General features: G+C 40.8%; 4 protein-coding genes across 9 annotated transcripts; 2 read left to right on the forward strand and 2 right to left on the reverse strand.

Annotated features, from left to right (window-relative positions):
- Nucleotides 1–3,300: 3,300 nt before the first annotated feature.
- Nucleotides 3,301–4,755, reverse strand: LOC106747818 (transmembrane emp24 domain-containing protein 2). The gene is made up of 3 exons (XM_014625744.1): nucleotides 4,527–4,755; nucleotides 3,884–4,230; nucleotides 3,301–3,764 (listed from the first exon to the last, which is right to left on the reverse strand). The coding sequence occupies exons 1-3, from the start codon at nucleotides 4,651–4,653 to the stop codon at nucleotides 3,615–3,617; spliced, it is 624 nt and encodes a 207-aa protein (XP_014481230.1). The 5' UTR covers nucleotides 4,654–4,755; the 3' UTR covers nucleotides 3,301–3,614.
- A 232-nt stretch (nucleotides 4,756–4,987) lies between these two features.
- On the forward strand, nucleotides 4,988–7,167 carry LOC106747796 (alpha/beta hydrolase domain-containing protein 11-like). Of its 2 annotated transcripts, XM_014625715.1 has the most exons (5): nucleotides 4,988–5,516; nucleotides 5,597–5,747; nucleotides 5,931–6,296; nucleotides 6,365–6,398; nucleotides 6,513–7,167. In XM_014625715.1, the coding sequence occupies exons 1-5, from the start codon at nucleotides 5,398–5,400 to the stop codon at nucleotides 6,683–6,685; spliced, it is 843 nt and encodes a 280-aa protein (XP_014481201.1). In that variant the 5' UTR covers nucleotides 4,988–5,397; the 3' UTR covers nucleotides 6,686–7,167. The 2 variants fall into 2 exon arrangements, with proteins under 2 accessions (XP_014481201.1, XP_014481191.1); XM_014625705.1 differs by having other exon boundaries at nucleotides 6,365–7,167.
- On the reverse strand, nucleotides 6,743–9,460 carry LOC106747807 (protein unc-119 homolog B). Of its 2 annotated transcripts, none has more exons than XM_014625732.1 (4): nucleotides 9,028–9,460; nucleotides 8,731–8,844; nucleotides 7,752–8,051; nucleotides 6,743–7,642 (listed from the first exon to the last, which is right to left on the reverse strand). In XM_014625732.1, exons 1-4 carry the CDS (start codon nucleotides 9,059–9,061, stop codon nucleotides 7,515–7,517), a joined length of 576 nt encoding a protein of 191 aa, XP_014481218.1. In that variant the 5' UTR covers nucleotides 9,062–9,460; the 3' UTR covers nucleotides 6,743–7,514. The 2 variants fall into 2 exon arrangements, with proteins under 2 accessions (XP_014481218.1, XP_014481212.1); XM_014625726.1 differs by having other exon boundaries at nucleotides 9,000–9,460.
- Nucleotides 9,461–10,834: 1,374 nt separating this feature from the next.
- Nucleotides 10,835–19,691, forward strand: LOC106747746 (arf-GAP domain and FG repeat-containing protein 1). Of its 4 annotated transcripts, none has more exons than XM_014625633.1 (6): nucleotides 10,835–11,170; nucleotides 14,606–15,138; nucleotides 17,234–17,428; nucleotides 17,544–17,723; nucleotides 18,829–18,941; nucleotides 19,002–19,093. In XM_014625633.1, the coding sequence occupies exons 1-5, from the start codon at nucleotides 11,007–11,009 to the stop codon at nucleotides 18,906–18,908; spliced, it is 1,152 nt and encodes a 383-aa protein (XP_014481119.1). In that variant the 5' UTR covers nucleotides 10,835–11,006; the 3' UTR covers nucleotides 18,909–18,941; nucleotides 19,002–19,093. The 4 variants fall into 4 exon arrangements, with proteins under 4 accessions (XP_014481119.1, XP_014481111.1, XP_014481103.1 ...); XM_014625625.1 differs by lacking the exon at nucleotides 18,829–18,941 and adding an exon at nucleotides 19,255–19,691 and having other exon boundaries at nucleotides 10,838–11,170; nucleotides 17,240–17,428; nucleotides 19,002–19,129; XM_014625617.1 differs by lacking the exon at nucleotides 18,829–18,941 and adding an exon at nucleotides 19,255–19,681 and having other exon boundaries at nucleotides 10,839–11,170; nucleotides 19,002–19,129.
- Nucleotides 19,692–19,760: the final 69 nt, after the last annotated feature.

A 19,760-nucleotide genomic window follows, 5' to 3' on the forward strand; every position in this document is an offset into this window, starting at 1 on the left:
CCAGGTAACACAGTTAATTTCATATATGTTCTTAGAATATATGTATCCAGTAAATACTAATAGTCGGTCTGTACTTTTCAGCTGAACTGGCTGCACTAGTTCGAGAAATTTATGTAGCACTGAAGCATGAGAATCTCGTACATACGCTTTAATGTAGATGTAAATTTCTTGGACTAGTGCAGCCAGTTCAAGTAAAAAGAACAGGCGTTCAGTGTCCAGTAAAAACGGTAACATAACATCAATATTACGATTTCCCGTTCATCAATGGAAATCCAATACAACGCGTATGTTATGTAACAGTTACATTGTCGAGCGGGAAATTAGAACATTGATATTACGTTACTGATAATTAGTTTGCTGAAGTGTGTAATGTTTCGTGATCGTATTAAATACGTTTAAAGAATGTATGTGAAACTAACATGTGCTATGTGGAACAGTAATGGTATATGGATTACGAAAACATATCGTATCAATTTAAAACATCGTTGTTTATGTGTTATTAAAATAAAAATAATTCGGATTGAAATTGCTAGTTGGTACGTATATTAAACGATCGGTGTAAGCAAAGCCTATAATATCATTTCTAATGCCCGGTTCCACCAGCATGGTTTAAATCTAATCGATCAATCGAATTAGCCAATTAGCTGAATTGATCATGCGATTTCCATTCCGTTGAGTTAACCGTCGATCAGATTTAAATCATGATAGTGGAACCGGGTATAAATCATCTGTTAACCCCTCGCCATTCACCTTTTTCTTGATCCCCTATCTGAAGATGGTGGTATTTTCTGTTTTTATTTCCTTTTAGTTCTCAACTTGTGGAGATGCTTTTTTCGTATTATTGGTTTTCGGCAATTTTTCTTCTTCAACCGTTACAAGTATTTTTTTATTGTGAAAAATATGAGACTGGGGTCAATTTTGATCCTGGGTTGTATGCAATAGTATGTTTCTAAAGTTTTCGTGCAGTTTTACAGGCATTAACTCATCATTTAGATACAAAATCATGTATGATGTAAGGGAGCTTGCATTTTGTGTGTAAAGAACATATCGAAATACGTGATTTGCGTTTCACGTGTTTCAACTTAACATCCGAAGATAATGATTCCCAGAGTACTTATTTTCATAGTAATATTACTTATACTTATTTTCATAGTAATATTTATACTTTTTTCTTACTTTCGTTTTTGAAAAATGTTTATATATTCAAAACCTTTTATTTATATGCCGAAAACTCTTTTCTCCAATATAAAACGAATAATTGTAAGATGGAGTCAGAAACGATCCAGGTGAATTATATGAAATTCTCGAGCAGGTGGGTGGCGAGGGTTAATTTGTAGAAAGCCGGAGGACGTGTTCAACGCTGGAGGACGCGGCGGGGAAACAATGCCGGAGCTGGTCTTCGTCTCCCCCGTTGCGCCCGCGGAACCGTTTAGCGCCGAATGCAGCTGCCTCGTTTGCTGTCATCCAGCGCGAGGATTGCGCCCGTTCGATGTTAATGTGCGATAAGGAGCCGCTGGACGCGGGGAGGGATCGCGTTTAGCGCTAAATGCGCGCCGTGAGCACGGAGCCTTTGTCCGTAATCGGCGTTTTACGCGCGCGCGCGACGCGATAAACATCCTCCATTTATAATCCCCCGCTCGTTAGAGCCGGCTCGCGATGAAGAGATACGGTTTATCCCGCCGGTACACCCCGGCGCTTTGATTTCTCTTCCCTCTAATTATACCGTTACGCGCAATCGTTCTCCTTAATTAGCGGCGGCTCCTCCGAGAGCCGCGCCGATCCCTTTTTGCGGCCCGCACGTCGCTATCCGCCGCGAATCTCGCGATTTTCTCCCGCTAACCGCCGCGAATCCGCACTATTCCGCACGGTCACAATGTGATCGGGAATTCATTAAACTGTTAGCGGCGTCCGCCGCTCTTGGCGAACGTCGATCGCTGGCGCGCGACGTATATTTATCGATAGGGATGTGTGATACTACCACGGGTTAGATAAAGTAACTTAAGTTAGAAATTAGAAGTTAGTTATGCAAGATTACATACATAAACCTCTTCTAACTATTTTTAACTATTTTTCTTCTAAACTATATATATATTCAGCTGGCAAGGCGTACCGCAATCATTTGTGGCATGCGATTTCTCGCTTTTGACGTCGTCAAACGAAAACAGTCGTGGCGAAGACACAGAAGCTTTAACACATCCTTTTTCAGGTTTTTAGTTCCCAAACCGTAGAAAGTTTAGTGCAGAAGATAGAAGTATCTTTATACTATAGTAAGATTATTATGCATATATGTACGAAACTCCTTTATAAAAGTAGCTTGCCGGCAAATACTCCCCTGATTTTTATATTTCTTCTAATTTTAAGGTTTTTTACATTTCCAATACCAATATCAATATTTTTGTTCCGATATTGACATGATATCGATACTTTTGGTTAGATTATCTGTTTCAATATTAGTAGCAACATCTTCATGGTATCACAATATCCTTACTTGTCGATACTCCTAGCGTTACTCCGCCGAGTTGTCTACTTTTTACGGAAAGCCGCCTTAGGTCGCAGTCGCGATATAAATTTGTCGAGATACTCATTAAGTACGTTTATCCGCGCGCAGTGATACGGTAATCGCCGTCGATTAGTCTGTCCCTTTTACCGTCCCCCAATCAAAGCGACACGCGCGATCGATCACCTTAATTGCAGTAGATTCTGTTCCCTTTTCTCGACCAGCGCTTAACGGGGTAACATTAATCGAAGGCTTTTATCATGTCTCGATACGTCGTCTCTAAAAAAAATGCCAGGCACAGTCCGATCATTATCGTATTTCTTGTGCATTATTCTCGCCGCGAGAAAGTCCCTTTCTCAATTTCCGACTTCTTTTTTTCCCTTTTATCGCGCGTACGTTATATTCTTTATCAAGAATCATCAATTAAGAATAGGGAGGCGCGTAATAATAATTTTCTCAATCTACCTTAATCCAAAACGGAGACACACATAACGAAGAATCCCCGTTCTAAATAGGAAGATCAATTTTTAATAGCGCTGTTACCGCATCACTGCGTTCCGCAGCGTGTAAATAAATACAAAGTGAGACTCGATCAGCGTCTAAGGCCCGGTTGCACCAAACTTCGATTAAGCTAGGCAACAATTAACTTACAGTGTCATCAAGTGAAATTCCGGTTGCAAGAAAAACCGAGAGAGAGAAATTGGGAATTTCAGTTGCGACCCTGTAAGGTTAATCGTCGCACGATTTAATCGGAGTTTGGTGCAATCGGATCTAAGTCGCAACGAATACAGAGAAAAATGGTATGTACATTTCTTTTTTATTACAGATATACGTTTCTCTTCGATATTTACCATTAATATACATTAAGAGGTAAACATTTACAATCGAACGGATATTTTCAATTAAATATCTTGTACTGTTACAAATTCTTCATTTATTAGAAATCTTACGGATCTGTAGGAAATACTCCTTTCGCTTAAATACTAACGCCGTAAAATTTAGATTCACCTTGGAAAATGTGGAGAATGTATTTACCGCAGAGATGATGTAATGTGTAATTAGACATAATTTAATTACATAAAAAATTGATTCAGTTGAGTGTCATTAGATACCTAGACTACACGATTCTTCGCACCTCGAAGAATCGCTTCAAGTAGTAGATCTGTCCTATTGTCACCAATACCAGTACCATGGCTTCGAAAAACGCCCATACCACAACCCGGAAATTTGTACTCTCATTAATCGCTCTGTGATTTCGGTCGCGCACCTGAAATTGTGAGAAACCGTGAATTCTTACTGCTCCTGTCGCAGTGTCGTAGTTCGATTAATTAATAAAAAAGTTCGAAGGCCAAAAATGGTCTATTAATCTGAGCTGAAATAAAATACCTGCATGTATTCTTGTTCATTCTTTACACCCCATAAACTGGTGCTCAAGTCTTTGATCATGTCGTCTAACTTTCCATGATTGCCATCAGCATCCTGGCCATCCGCACCAGCAGCTTCCTCATTAGGTTTTCGATTCTCACCTATGTCCATATTGAACATCACCACCTTTGGCGTCATTGAACTTTTCTGATTGCTGAAGCAGTAGGTGTAAACACCAGGTGTGTGCGCAGCGAATGTATACTTCCCGCTGCTCTCTTGTTCACCTTCGTAAATCTTCTTTCCATCTGGACCAACTATCTTTACATCTATATCTAGGAATCCACCCTCTGCTATTTCGAATGTGAGGCCTGCAAATATTATACACAAAATTACAATAAATGTAGAAAATATATATGAATAATAAAAAGAGGGGGATACATGGTGGATATTGTGTACAAATGTAAACCAATTTTAATAGTTGCATTGTGAAATAAAACAAATAAATATGAGCGTGATGATTATCAATTGTCGACAATGCGGACGATGTGAAAAATTCATATGATCACACACAATTTACGTTCCCGTTATCGTCGAGAAATGTTCACTTTTGTATCGTTACGAGGAAAAAGGGAAGAGACGGAATTCAGACGTGGTACAAACTAACCCATCTTGGTGCCGAATTCGACCTTGTCGAAGAAACATTCCTCGGCATGCGCGTCCACGGTGATGAAGTAACAATGGGTCGCGACAATGGAAGTGATAAATAATATGCACGGCACGAGCCACCTCATGTTTATGACCAAATTCACTGTACAATCATAAAAATGGCATATGCTTATACCGTCTTCGACCACTTGCCACTTCACAGCGGCATATTGCTACTACAGCGCCACGTATGCAATCGACGTGGTGACGCTGTCAAAAATAAACTTTGATGTGTGAATCCCGTCGAATTACTTGTTTCCAAAATCCGTTCATTTATCGCTGCTGCATCCTGTGATATTCTTACAGGAACCACGGCAATTATTTTCATTGAATAAGCTGGCTACAGAAATTCAATTGGAAATCTGCCATAATGACCATTTAATTGTTATTGCTTCAGAAAAATCTGCTTCAACTTCATCGAAGAAACTGTTACCCATCTGTCAATTACCATGTCCATCCAGACCGACCGTGAAATTGATGAAATTGAAAATATAACATTTTTTTCCATAACAGAAACGAATATAGAAAAAATTGTCTCACACGCTAGAGAATTTCGTGATTGTCGATTGCACAAACTGCGATTGTCGGATTGAGGCTAGCACCTTATCTGACGTTGATAAAGGTGGCAGGACACGAGGAGACACGAGGGGAGAGTGTATTTTAAATTGTATTCGAGAGGCGTGAACGAAGAGAGAGAAAGAGAGAGCGAAACGGAGTTTATTTTAGCCGACAGAGCTTAATTTTCAAATTGCGATCATGTGCACGTTAGAGGTCACTGCGACCGGTAGATAAAAACCCGTCAGTTATACAAGTGAATTAGAATTGGGTTAATGATGATAGGTCAGAATGTGTCGGTGCTCCTTCGGACGAGAAATCTCGTCGGCTTGTCTTTTTCAGTCAACAAGTTGCATTCTTCTTACCGCCAATGTTTACACTCTAACCCGCTACGGTACGCGTTCATTCAATTATAACCGAATTAACTCATGCTTTTCTTCTGTTCTTAACCTATCTTCCTCTCTTCTCTCCAAGAGTGCCAGTAAAACTTGCCTATGCATCGTACGAGTCGCTGAAGAAAAATGAACAGAATTTGCCGCCCATTATAATAATGCACGGCCTGTTTGGCTCGAAAAACAACTGGAATTCGTTGTCGAAGACGATTCACGAAAAAACCAAGCGTAAGGTAGTTTCTCAGTAACTTACAAAGTGATTGAGTTCACACTAGAATAAAAAGAGAAAGAGAGAGAGAGAGAGAGAGAGATCAATCGCTATTATTTTTCTTTGAGAGAAGAAGTTTTTATTTCTAGGCCATTGTCGATATTACTTGAAATAATCCCCGGTGCTTAAGAGGAAAATCAATCTGCAGGTCATAGCGGTGGATGCCAGGAATCACGGTGATTCTCCGCATACGTCGGATATGTCTTACAAGGACATGGCGGAGGACGTTATCCAACTTATGCAGGATCTAGGCTTGGATAAGGCTCTTCTGGTTGGCCACAGTATGGGTGGCTCCGCCATGATGTACACCGCATTGAATTATCCGCGTAACATTGAGAAGCTGGTGGTCGTCGACATGTCTCCCGTACGCACAAGCCCCAATCTTGCGCAGATGGCGACGATCTTCGAAGCAATGCGATCCATGAACGTGGACGGAAGTCCTAATCTATCCAAGGCACGCCAGGTGGCGAACAAGCAGTTCGCCAAATACATCAAATCTCTTGCGTTGCGCCAGGTAACGTTCCTACGCTCTTCTTCAGGCTCAGAGGAACCACGTGCTCATTATATCCGCGTCTGTTGCAGTTCTTAGCGGCGAACCTGGTGGAGGTGGACTCGGGTAAGTACAGGTGGCGGGTCAATCTGCCGGTGCTGGAGCAAGCGTTCTCGACGCAGATAGCCGTGTTCCCCAACGTCGGTAGGAAGGTCTACCTGAACCCCACGTTGTTCATAGGCGGCGGCAACAGCGACTACATCCGACTGAAGGATCACGACGCGATCAGAACGCTGTTCCATCGGGCGGAGTTCCATTACGTAAACGGGGCGAACCATTGGGTTCACGCGGACAATCCCGACGAGTTTGTCGACGTTCTGACAAATTTTGTAAACCGTCCTCTGCCCTCGTGATGCTCGTGTGATAATATGCACTCGTGAGGAACACAATCGTGAAGCGTTCTTTGTAAATATATATATATATACATGTATTTCGGGTGAGAACTTCACAATAATTACAAGAACAAGGTGTGAAAAGTATCGAAACAACCACGTCCTCGTAGTCGTGTATCTCCGGTAGAAAGAAATCGCGACTTGTCGCGGTGCGAAAAGCACCACTGCGAGTCTCGAAGAACACAGGTCTCATCTGTCGCTCGTTCTCTCTCAGCAGTTTTCGTTCTCCGTGTATCGCCGTGGAAACTCGGTGTAGGCTGTACTTTAAAGATTAGAGAGAGAGAGAGAGAGAGAGAGAAAGAACAGAGTTTACAGAACCACCAATGTAGTTCCACTTAAAGGCCATGTGTCGGGTGCGCTGCGCGTACTCGAACGGCAATGCTCGTCCGCGGATGAACGTATCACACAAGAGTGAACGCTAATAAAGTGTCATCTAAAGTTAAGTACAACGATTATTGTGTCTTAGTAACAACTTACAAATAAATAGTGCGTCGTTAAAGAAAACAAAAAAAAATAGGAACTATTCAACGATCAATCTCCCCTGTCGACGAATCAAACGAAAAGCTTGTATAGAAAGCGTTCCCGTAGCAACAATATGTTCGCGTGTTCGGTGACAGATTCGAAAATTTTTAAGCTCGTTCTCGTGCCGAAAGACGAAATATCAAACGCCAGGCAAACGCGTGCAGCTCGTACGTCGTCGTCGTAACGCTGTAACATGTGTAACTGCGATACTATAATCCAGTATATATATATATATAATTTGCAATAGTACTAATCAACAAACCGCACACTACAATACATCGTGCGTGTGTCCACCGTTGTATGCGTAGTCGGCCTTATTGTGCATCACAAGCTGATTGTCGACGAAATAAAACGAGTCGGATCGTGTTTCGAACGGATTCGCGATCATTTCGGAAACTGCAAAGGTACAGATACAGATGTCGTTTAGCATCTCTTGGATTATTTCTATGCGTTCTCCTAAGTGTACGCTCGCCCACTCGTCCCGAGAGACTCTCAAGCGACTCACCCAGATCCGCAGGCAATGTCGGGAACTCGTAGATGTGCTCGCATGTATTCTTGCTGTTCGGTATACAAAATCCAAATTGAAAGTCGAAGGTCTTCAGCAGCCTGTCTCGGAAAAAGTGCCGCTCTATCATCCGGAAGTTATTGACCGGCTTAGGCCCTACGAGAAACTCGACCGTTGCCCCGACAGTTTTCAGTTTGAGAAACTGCGGCGTGAACTGATAACGCACAAAGCGTCCTGTGTTTGCGTCCTCCGATCCAAGCTCTTCGCATTCTGGCTCTGGGTCTTGATGGGCGTCACACTCTAGCAAATGTAACACAGACACAGTTGAGGTATTTAATTTATTTTTATGTGACAATTGTCATAATAATTATAAGATTATTTTATGTGATCGAAAGCTTATTTTATACTCAAAATTTCGGCTTATGAGTAAGAATTCTAATGTTTACATTTCTGTGAATGTGGTACGTTGAATGTATTTACTATGTCGATTATAGTAATTCACAAAAAATTTTTTTTTTTAATTACTTTGAACAAGATATTTTTTTTAGAGATTTTTGAATGCTGAAAACGATGCCGCAAGTCAAATTTACTATCAGGTTTTTTAAGTAATTGAGGTTTTATGTGCAAAACTGGCTTTTTTGCAATATTCTTACAAAAAAATTTCACATATCACAAAGTCATTTCTCGCACATAGAACTTAAATTATTTTGGAAATCTGACATGCTGGAATTTGGTTTGCGGTACTGTTTTCAGCATCCAAAAATCTATAAGAAACACTTTTTGGTTACAAACTAGTATTATTTTCTTAAAATTTATTTGAGAAGATAAGACATCATCTGATATCAAATTGAAGAAAATTACGTTTTTATCATAATTGGATCTGAAGCATTGACTAAGCTTTCTGGTACAGCTTTGCGACTTGACAGTTGTCAAAAATAAGCTATCAAAATACAAAAACAGTATCCATACTGTTACATACCACTAGCAGGAGGCTTTGTAATCTCAAACAACACAGCACCAGTCTCGAGATCTCTAATCTGGAATCTGGTAAAGTCTATATCATAGACATTGGCTTCCGGTGAGCAGAGATACTCTGGAAAACAAGCATTATTTACCACTTGATCATATCTGGAATGTAATTCATCATGTAAGGGGTGGGGGAGAAGGAAAGCTATATATCTCAAGAAGCTGAGGGGATGCGTGATACAACGATACTTAATCGGGAAGACGGAAACAAGTCTGTCATACTATCTGTAATAGTAGGTAATCGGAGCACCATTTCTGGAGTCACGGGGGCACCCTCGACACATCCATCGGCGCCGTTTTCCGGCTCCGTCGACGAGGCGTACGGCGCCATCGCCGCCTCGTTCGACTTGTTTTCGCTGTCCACGCTCATAATTTATTCAGACGTTTGCCGAGGTGACATAGAAAACGCGGAGACAATTGCGTTGTTGTTCGGTTAAACGGCAGGCGTAACGAGGTCGACGTGCATGACGACGATAGCGGTGACGATCGGTGTTGTCGCGCCGTCCGAAACCTCGTTTCCACGTTCACCGAGTCGTCAGAGTCGTTCACACGTCGTCGCGGTCACCATGTAATTTGTCATTTTAGAATGTCCTCGCGACAATCATCGGCGCGCCGTCACGCATATGTCGTACGCGTTTCGCGTTTGCGAGCGTTTCCAGGTGTAAACATCCTGTGACGAGGGAATTCATAGAGACACCATTTGAACCGGAAAAAAAATACACGAGGTTTGGTTTCGCGCCTTCAGGGGACGCTGCGTGTTTCACTGGGAAGTTCTCTCCGCTGAATCTTTTGACTCCGTTTTTATTTTATCGTAGATCTGATCTTTTTACAGTTCCTCAACTAATTACAATTTCCATATTAAGATTAACAGACGCGAAACGATAATAATACGAATTTACAAGAGACTATAAACAGTGCAGTTGGAAAGAACAGGTGCATGAAGTCGGGGAGCACGTTATCAGTGCTATTGCGTCATTGGCCGCGTTCTGCAGAACGTTTATCTTACAAGTGTTGGAAACTCAGATAGGACAAGTTCCTAAAATACCTCTTAAGACGTCTGAAAGATATCTAAAAAAAAATAAAATGTCTTTTAGATATCTTTAAGACATCGTTTAGACTTTGTTCTGCTTGGGAGTTCCGATGCTGAGATTGGATTATTCTTCTCGATCTAAAATAATAATCTTTGCTCAGAAAAATTTCCAACAGTGTAAACTATATGTTCTACTGAACTATTTTATCTTTGTTTTATGTGTAATGAGCGATAAAAATAGAATGATGCAATAGTGCTAATAGTACGTTTCGCGAACACAATCGAAGATGGGTTTACATTTAGTACATTTAATACAAGCTGACACAAGCATTATCCTATCTTTGTTATTCATTAAATATAGAACAAAACAAAGATTCGTATTCAGAACTCTCTTTTATCGATAAAAGTTGTTTTCCTTTCTTTTCGTGAACGTCAACTCGGATCTTATATAAGTCCGTTTTAAATTTATCTTCGATGCTGCATGGCTTATTTCATTGGCTACGAAGCATCTGAAGATAAACTTAAGAATGGTTTTAAATATAAGATCTGACTATGAATGACCGGCCTAAAAGTAGTTTAGGCGCCGCGCGTAATGGAAATATATTAGGAGTAAATATTAAATATTAAGAATAAAAATTAGGAATAGTACAATTAAACATAATGCACAATGGAAAGAATGAAATATAAAATATAAATATAGAAATTGTGTCGCACAGCCGTTCATTTCATTCCGTCGTGTGAAAATAATTCCTAATTCTTACTTCAAACATTTAACATTTATTCTTATTTCTGATATTGTGCGCAGGGCCTTAGGAACCACCTGATTGGCTGAGAAGCCACGTTTAAGGCACTTTCATCGCTAGAAGTGAGCTTAGACCGAGGACCTAAGTGCAAAACGCCCGTCGCCAACCGGCGTTTCCGGAAGACGAGTTCTATTGGTCATCGGAGCGTCGTTCACAGCCCCGAGAACCCCGCGGGGGGCCGACCGCGGGTCTGGGTAGGATCTGATCGCTGACGGAAGAGAGCGAGCGAGAGGAGCGCGGACCGAACGGCGCATCGCAGTCGGTTCTGTAGGTGCGGCGCGAGAGGTGACTCGCGCGTTCTCCGCTCGGCGCCCTACGTCCGAGCCCAGCAGCTCTGCACGAAGAGAGCTCCCCGTCCGTCCGTCGCCGTCGTCCCGAGACGCTCGCGCGTCCGCGATGGCGTCCGCCAAGAGAAAGCAGGACGAGAGGAACTTGAAGACGCTCCGTGAGCTGGTGTCGCAACCCGGTAACAAGGAGTGCTTCGACTGCAACCAGCGCGGGCCGACTTACGTCAACATGACAATCGGCTCGTTCGTCTGTACCTCTTGTTCTGGTATGCTGTAAGTACCTGTTCTCCGTCAGATTTCAACCGAGGCCATTATCGAGGACGTCCCGGGTCTCGCCGACGCTGCGCGCCTCGGCCCTCTCTCGACGGGGTCCTCGCGGTCTCTCCGAGACTCCTCGCACGGCCGATCCTGTCCGAGCGTAAAAATGCGCGTACCGTTCGCCCCGCGGCTACGAGCGTGACATTGAGCAAATGTCAACGTCTCGGCCGGGGAGGCGAGGGGGACAGGAGGCGGGACCGTTGCACCAGGACACCGGGACTCTCGGCAGGACGCGCGCGCTCGGTCGAATAACTCGGACAGAGATCGTCACAATGGGCCAGGGCAACGGGGAGGAGATGGACGGTCGCGAATATCGTCCAAGTCGCAGCTCGGTTGATTGGGGGGGTTATATCGAGAGGGCCAGAGAGAGCTTCGCCGAGTCACTCTGTACGTCGTCGTCGTCGCTCATGCCGCGTTCCAAATCGTAGTCCTGGCCGCGATATAGACTCTTGCTATTAATAGAGGGAGGAAATTCGCCGACCGCCAAGTGCGACAAAATCTCGACGACGAGCGGCGGCGCTTGTTCGCCTCCGTGTCGATCCTTAAAGGGCTTCTATATAGGACACGCGGGCTCTACAATGCGAGCGAGAAAGAGAGAGAGAGCGCTTCGTGGAAGCATACACGTGTGCAGGCTCTTCGCAGCGTCATATCGCGACGCGCGCGGAGAGAGGGAGCGGGAGAAAGAGAAAAAGAAAGAGAGAGATAGGGAAAGGGGGAGAAGGAGAGAGAGAGAGAAGGTAACGCGACTCTAGTGAGTCATCGGGCTAAACGTCCGCGCGTCCAACAGTCAGGAAGTTAGCGCTATCAGCCGTCGTCGACGTTTTCTTTGTGCGCAGTTCTGCGTTATCAGTGGTGGTCAAAATGTAACACGCCGTCGTGGGTCGCGCGAGAGTCAAGAGAACGAGCGATTGAGAGAGATATATATATATATATATATGACGGATTTCATTCGCATTTTCCGTCGTTTTCTCTTTCTCTCTTCCTCCGCGTTTCCTTTTCTTTCTTTTCTTTCTTTGCTCATCGTCACCTCTTTTTCTTTCTTCTCGCTTATTCAAATTGCAATCGCTCACGCGCGATACGACGAACGACGACTATCGACTCGTTTCTTTAATCGCGGGCCTCATCGCGCGAGGTGGTCGCACGCACGCTCTCTCTCTCGCTCGCGCGCGCACACACGTGCCGATTTTTAAATCTCGTTTCCGCATTAACAGCATATATATATATATATATATATATACATACATACATATATATATATATGTGTGTGTGTGTATGTGTACGTGTCTTACGTCGTATTAGATGCACGCGAGCGTCATTCGCGTCGCGCGCACTTCAGCCGATTAACGTCGAAAAGTCGAGGAAGTCGTAGGGTGAAAGGTGGAATTCCGGGGTGGACCGGCGTGTTCGAGTTTAATTACACGAGGCGCACGATGATGCAATTATAATCACATCATGCGCGAGCGTGTCCCCCCATCGATTTCCATTGTTCCTATTCCACATTTTCCGAGAGAGAGAAAGAGAGAGAGGTGTTCGAGAGGCTCGAAATTTAAAGCAATTTCCCGATTATTGTCGCGTATGGAGTGGCCCACTTTGCAACTTCCACGCTGCTTTGCGAAGACACTTCAGGTTAGACCATCGAGATATAGTACTGGAGGGAGCATGGAATCGAAAGCGTGTTGACGGACGTAAAAACTTAGGTAGAACAGAAAATGACGAAGATAACGTAGAAGATGACGCGAAAGTAACGTTAAGATGATGAAGAGATTGATAAATGAATTTTATAGTCACTTCCGCGTCATCTTAGCGTCATTTCGATGTCATTTTGACGTCATTGTTATTTTCCGCCCTACCTGGAAAGAGACAAGATGTGTAGGTAGTAGCGACTAATATAGACCGGTGACCATGAGGCATTTAATTTTATACACTTCTTTTGCATAATATACATTTTATGGGTCAAGTGAAAAATTAAATTTTGCAATTATTTATTACATACATAATAATCTCAGTTTACGCAACGTTTAAACAGAGGAAAAAGTTTTCTTCGAATTATAATTTGAACAGGAAGAAACCGGTTTTTACGAATTTTTCCGCGATTTCCTTGGTTTCTGTGCCAAGGATAGAAAAATTCGCTTAGAAAAATTTTACACGTGTTCGATTAAAACCTGTCATATCTACTTTTGCCATAAAGAAGATAAGAAACCGAATAAATCCGAGGAAAAATGGGAAAAAACCGGTTTTTCCCAAGCCTTCCAATACTTTGGATTTAGTGTACGTGTTTTTGATTTGTATTTGTTTAATATAAACAATATAATTATAGTTCTAAAGGCTTGGAAAAATCTGTTTTTTTTTTACTTTTCCATAATTCTCTGTTTCCACGAAAATATGAAAAACATTTTTTTCCCCATTTTTGCGGAAAATGCGAAAAACGAATTTTTTAACTATAAACATAATTTAGTATCAAATATTATTTTATTTGAATGGAAATATTGTTTTTGACTCAAATAAATCATACTGTTTGATAAAAAAAACGGTATTATTTAGAAGAAGTAATATTTCGTTTTCAATAAAAAAAGAATTTATTTCAAATATGTATTAAATATTGTTCCACTGAAACAAAGAAATTGTTTCATATTTTCCTAAAATAGCGTTACTTTTTTTGAAATAATTTATTACTTGTTACAACCATTGCAATATTTGAATGAAAATACAAAAGAAATATTTTATGTAAAGATATTTAGTGTTTGATAAAACCACACAATCCTGCTTGTTGAATCAAACATATACGTTTGTTTGATCTATTTCAAACGGCAAGTTTGTTTCAATTAGGAGAAACTTGATAAAATCCGAAAGGATCTTTTTCTTCGTGCATATACAACGTTACACACTTTGAAATTATAACTCATTAAAAGTATATTTCCAACTTCTAAGAACGCAGGCAGTGCTGTTCCCCTTTCTCGTTGGACAAAATTCAGCCAATAAAACGATAGTAGAAAGAGGGAGATCCGTGCCCAAACGTTCGCTTCTCTCTTTCTAGACCCATCAACACGAAAGATCAGAGAAATCTTGCCTCATGCTCTGCGTCCGGTATTATTTGTATCTATAGATTAGACGTTCGAATCTCGTTACGAGCAAGTGTGAGTGAAATTTTCATCGAGTCTAGATCGCCGTCGAAATTCCGAACTTTATGGGGAGCAGTGAGAAATCTAACGAGACGTGTAACGCGAGATACACACACACACACGCGTATGTTTCATCACACGAATTATCGATTGACAAAGTTACACTGACAGGCACCCATCTGTGTGACTTTGCGTCGTCCGTTAGTATATCACGGTGGTGGTGGCGATACTTCTTTCACACATCCGCAGACTTCCTCGTTCGTGCTTGCAGGCGAGGGCTGACTCCGCCGCACCGAGTAAAGTCCATTTCCATGGCGACATTCAGTCAGGAGGAGATAGACTTCATAAAGGAGCACGGGAACGAGCATTGCAGGCGAATATGGCTCGGCCTGATGAACTCTAACTCACCCCAGAACCTCGACACCAAGGACGAGCAGAAGATGAAGGACCTGATGAGCGCCAAGTACGAGTTGAAACGGTACTACCTGGACCCGTCGATCGCTAATCAAAACACGGTAGTGGTGACACAGCCTAAGTCGCAATCCACGAGCAACATTCCGCGAGTTCCGAGCTCGAGTACGTCCACGACCCTGGCCGCACCGGTCGGCCAGAAAGCAGCGACGAACAACACGGCGCCGATCAGCGCGAATAATTTCTCCGCGGACTTCGTCGCCGACTTCAGCAAAGTTCCCGACCCTTTCTGCTCGACGACGCCAGCGACCAGCCAGTTCCCCGGACAGCCGATCGCGCCCCAACCGTTCTTCGCTAACTTCGACAACAATCCAGTCTTCAATAATTCAAACAGTGAGTAGCAGTCCAGGGGTCGCATGTACATCTTCCTCCTTTTTCTCTCGTCGTGTCAAGATCGAGGTAGCTGGTCCGTCAAACCATTTTCCCTAGAAATCCTTTTAAGTTTTGGCTGCTTATTGATGGAAATATCATTGCGTCCGCGAAGTTAGGAAATAATTGACCATTCGGAAGCTGAGATATTTGCAACTGAAGATGACATTTTTTATACGCGTTCCTTGATCCCTACAGCACGTCCTAATGATATTCGAACATTCTGGGACGTTTCTAGGATGTCTCTTCAACATTCGGTTATATGGAGAGGTTATAAATAAAGCATTAATAAAAAATATTAGAAATAAAGAATATTTTCGTGTTTGTAATATTGTATGTATATAAAGAAATAATATTTATTGTTTAGATCAAGTTATAGAAGAGTTTTTTCTCATAAATAATAAACTTATCAGAAGGGATCTCTTAATATTGCCAATCCGACACTCTTCGGACTAACTAATTTTCAGATAATAAGATTGATCAGATTCGACCGGATATTCTTCCAATGTTTCCGCGAACACGCTTGTAAAATGCTATATTTAGGTATTTTACATATTTTGCGATATATTTTATTTATTTTTAAATGTTCTCTAACTTATTGTGAGAATAAAAAATATTTGGTCGAAAAAATTAGTTGAAAATCTACAGAATGCTTCTATGGGTCGGATTCGACCCACATGAACCTTGTTATTTGAGTGTTAAGAAGGTGAAATGAATATGATGAGAATTCGATAAAATTTGCACGACATGTACACTGAAATGTTATCTAACTTCTCGTGCAATTAAAGAAAGGTTGACTATTCGAAAACTGTGAGATATTGTAGCTAAAAATGACACGTTTTATACGAGTTCCTTGAAATTGGCATGCTACTTTTAGTATTTTCTAAATTAAAAATAACATTTTAATGGAGAACTATTATGATATTAAAGACTAATATATAATCATTAAATACAAATTTCAGAATTATTAATAATCATTTAGACTTCAATTAAAAGTTATAATACTAATTTTAGTAATATACTTTGTTATTATTGACAAAATATAGCATATCGATTGTTCTATGATGATTGTTCTATTATTAATAGTTAGGATCATTATAAATATAGACTTACTTGCTACTTTTTGAAAAAAAATGAGAAACTAAAAAATATCTAAGAAACAGATTAAGCACATCAAGTGTTTGTGATAGAAAAAGAATTAAGGTAACTGTTCCCGGGTTAACTATTTTGTTTTGAGAATACAACGGTGTAAAGTTTACAATTTAATAGTAATATTTGAAATATGTATGTATATATGCATATATTTAAACATTTACATATCCTTTTCAATTATCTGTCCATCTCTATTAGAACAACCGATATATAAATATAACATTAATAAGAAAACAAATAATATTTTCGTATTTGTAATATTGTGCATGTATATATATATTCTTTAAAAGACTTGTATAAAAATTCGTTTAGAAACATTCACATGTATTCGGTTAAAATCTCTGCCATATTTATTTCTTTCCATAAAGAAAGTACTTAACTAAAGTTAAATAAAGTTAATATAGGTATTTAACTAAAGTTAAATAAAGTTAATATTGTATTATATAATATTATATCTTATATATTTGTTCACAATGTATTCGGTTGTAATTCCTTGAAGGTAATATGTTATTGCTGAACATATAACATCATCTTCGTTTAATTTCAGTTAAGTGCAATTATCTATTTTACGGAAAGAAGTAAATGTGGCAGGTTTTAAACAAACACACATGAATTTTTCTAAACGGGCTTTTCTATTCTTGAGAAAAAAAACTTGAAAAAATCTACGAAAAAAATGTTTAAGAACCGGTTTTTAAACTATATTTACCTTAATCTTGTTTTAAATCAACATTTATAATTTAAATATGAAATAAACGTGTAAAAACATAATTTTGCATATAAAAAAGTAATATACTTTTTTATATGCAAAATTATAAGTGGCCCCTTACTATCTCCTCAAGGGCAATCTAAAGAACAATCGTGATCATCGGGACGACGTTTGTAACGAGATCGTTTTGTTATTTCCGAGGTTCAGAAACGTCGACGATGTTTCACCAGATCGGTGGCAATCCCACGATGAACATGAACGGGGCACACGCGCCACCCTCGGAGGATCGTTACGCGGCACTCAAAGACTTAGATTCGCTGATGAAGCAGACGCAACTGAAAGAAGAGACCACGGGCACCTTATCCGCGTCCACGTGGAACGCGAACAACTCGAATGGTGCGTATTCGGCGAATTATACGCCGACTCCGTCTCGAATCCAAACACCGATCAATTGTCACACGTCTCGTGTGTCCGTCGCTGCGCGAAGTATGTGAAGATTTCCGCTTTGCAGCACCAAACGCCACATGGAGCATCGTGAGCAACCAACCGCACGTCATTTCGAATCCGTTCACGGGTGGGGATTTATGGCGGCCGCCGGCGAACGTAGTCAACAATAATACTCAATCCGTCGATAGCTCTCTGTGCAATCCTGCGAATCCGTTCAAACCGACTACATTTCCTGTAAATAACGGTAAGTCACAGTGGCGGGGTTCTCTCGTGAGAATTTATGTTGTGTCGTACCGCCGGCAGTAGTCTGTAGCACAGTAGAGATATGTTCCGGATCTACAATAAGTGTAGAAGAAGTCTTTAGCTTTTTACTCTAAATACTATTAAATTGCAGTGTAATTTCTAACAGAAGACGTTTCCAGCGCTACTATCGCGCTACATCGGAATTCCTGAGATTTAAGACTCGGCTATCTCGAGCAGCCAGACTGGTTTTGTGACGTCATAGGTAAGAAATGACACGCAGTAAGTTTTTCCTGGCATGTGGCTTTATCTTTTAGTTTCCCCTGAGAAAAATAATAGTTTTGTGATCTTGAAACCTGTAAAATACGCGGCAAACTGAGTTGTCTGTCCGATATGTCACGTGAAATCGTAGAATCGCAAAGTAATTGCTGAAATAACGAGTCATTTTTCAACCATACTCGGGCCAGGGTCCATTTCACATTGCAAATACTTCGAAACGCCGTATGGACCAATCATATTCTTTCTTTAAGCGCTCAAAAATTTTTGCAGCGCGAAGCGAACTGACAACTGAGATGGCCGTTATTTCAGGAATTATTTTGCAATTCTGCTTTGCAAATCGAACAAACATCTCAGTTTGTCGCATATTTCACAAGTTTCAGGATTACGAAACTACTATGTTTTTCAGGGAAAACTAAAAGATAAAGTTGTATATCGCAACATATTTACTGCATGTCATTTCTCGCCTATGGAATCATAAACCAATATAGCTGCCGAGAAATAGCCTTAAGCGTTGTTACTTACTAACTTTTGGCAGCGCTGGAAACGGCTTTTGTCAAAAAAATATATTTAATATAATCATAGTTATATTTAGTTACATTTCAATATAATCATAATTATATTTTATTGCTTGGAGTAACAGGCTAAAGACTCACCACACCTGTTAGAGATCCGGCTTGTGTGACACGATATTCCTTTTTTTTTCAATAGCTCGAAATGGTGGAGATTCGTCTTGTGCACATTTAAATGTAATCAACACTTAAATATAATTTATTCACTTAAACATTTCTAATGAATACCAAATGAACATTTAGTCTTTGTTTTATATATAGATTTTGTATATCTACACTCTCTCGTTATTCTTTCGAATATCGATAAGATGCCGGTAGATCGCATCATGTCGGTGGGGTGATTAAAAAAAGGAAGGGAAATGCCGTGTTACAAAGTGAGTGCAGCATGCGATAGCAGTGACGCCGGGTTGTCTGACGTCGAGATAAATTTTCAGACCCGCAGTGGCTAGGCATCGGGTCAGCCAGTAACGGAGACGTCCTCCAATTCAGTCAACTCATGACGCCGTTAGCGAACAAAGTGTGGCAGCCGACGGTTCCGGCGTATCACGCGAATCCATTCATGGTAAAATTCCGCAATTTCGTGTGTGATCTCTTTGCACATCTATGCGAGAGAAATCTCGCTCGACGCGCTCTCGTTCACTGAGATTTCATCGTTCTTCCTTTTTTTTTTCTCTCTCTCTTTTTTAGGTGGGCACGGGCGTAAGCAGCATGACAAGAAATTCGAACAATCCTTTCTTATGATTAAGTACGCATAAGCTTTTAACGGAGTTACGAACAAACAATGCGAAACTAAAATACATTTAGACTAGGCGAATTGTTATATACGTGACCTTACTGGCAATTAGTGCCATTAACTTTTATCCCCAGGAGCGCACCAATCTCATATCTATATAAATAAAATAATACTTTTATTTATGAATATATAATATACACGTTAATAAAGATTAATATTTGTTACTAATCGCGTGAGTGTTACTTACGACGGTGTTCCTGTTTACCTCGCGATGACACAGATGTTTAAATAAATTGGAAATTTTAGTGCGTTTTACTGCTGTTGACGGTCTAAGTATATGTACAATTAGAAAAGATGGTTCCAAATGTAAGATAATAATATGATGATATATATATATATATATATATATATCACACAAGTGCATATTGGTATTATCGATGTAAGGCACGACGGGAGGAGA

The sequence above is a fragment of the Dinoponera quadriceps genome, unplaced genomic scaffold (assembly GCF_001313825.1).
Source record: "Dinoponera quadriceps isolate SergipeBrazil2010 unplaced genomic scaffold, ASM131382v1 scaffold163, whole genome shotgun sequence".
NCBI lineage: Eukaryota > Metazoa > Arthropoda > Insecta > Hymenoptera > Formicidae > Dinoponera > Dinoponera quadriceps.

Bases quoted from the DNA above. Each gene is read 5' to 3' on its own strand.
- LOC106747818 (XM_014625744.1), bottom strand. From the start codon at position 4,653: ATGAGGTGGCTCGTGCCGTGCATATTATTTATCACTTCCATTGTCGCG. The intron at 4,231-4,526 runs GTTAGTTTGTAC...TAATATTTGCAG, and splicing joins CGAATTCGGCACCAAGATGG to GCCTCACATTCGAAATAGCA. The intron at 3,765-3,883 runs GTATTTTATTTC...TCACAATTTCAG, and splicing joins ATGAACAAGAATACATGCAG to GTGCGCGACCGAAATCACAG.
- LOC106747796 (XM_014625705.1), top strand. From the start codon at position 5,398: ATGATGATAGGTCAGAATGTGTCGGTGCTCCTTCGGACGAGAAATCTC. The intron at 5,748-5,930 runs GTAGTTTCTCAG...ATCAATCTGCAG, and splicing joins ACGAAAAAACCAAGCGTAAG to GTCATAGCGGTGGATGCCAG. The intron at 6,297-6,364 runs GTAACGTTCCTA...CGTCTGTTGCAG, and splicing joins AATCTCTTGCGTTGCGCCAG to TTCTTAGCGGCGAACCTGGT.
- LOC106747746 (XM_014625617.1), top strand. From the start codon at position 11,007: ATGGCGTCCGCCAAGAGAAAGCAGGACGAGAGGAACTTGAAGACGCTC. The intron at 15,139-17,233 runs GTGAGTAGCAGT...GTTATTTCCGAG, and splicing joins AGTCTTCAATAATTCAAACA to GTTCAGAAACGTCGACGATG. The intron at 19,130-19,254 runs GTAAAATTCCGC...TCTCTTTTTTAG, and splicing joins ATCACGCGAATCCATTCATG to GTGGGCACGGGCGTAAGCAG.
- LOC106747807 (XM_014625726.1), bottom strand. From the start codon at position 9,147: ATGAGCGTGGACAGCGAAAACAAGTCGAACGAGGCGGCGATGGCGCCG. The intron at 8,052-8,730 runs GTATGTAACAGT...TACATTTGCTAG, and splicing joins TACAAAGCCTCCTGCTAGTG to AGTGTGACGCCCATCAAGAC. The intron at 7,643-7,751 runs GTGAGTCGCTTG...GTACCTTTGCAG, and splicing joins GACATTGCCTGCGGATCTGG to TTTCCGAAATGATCGCGAAT.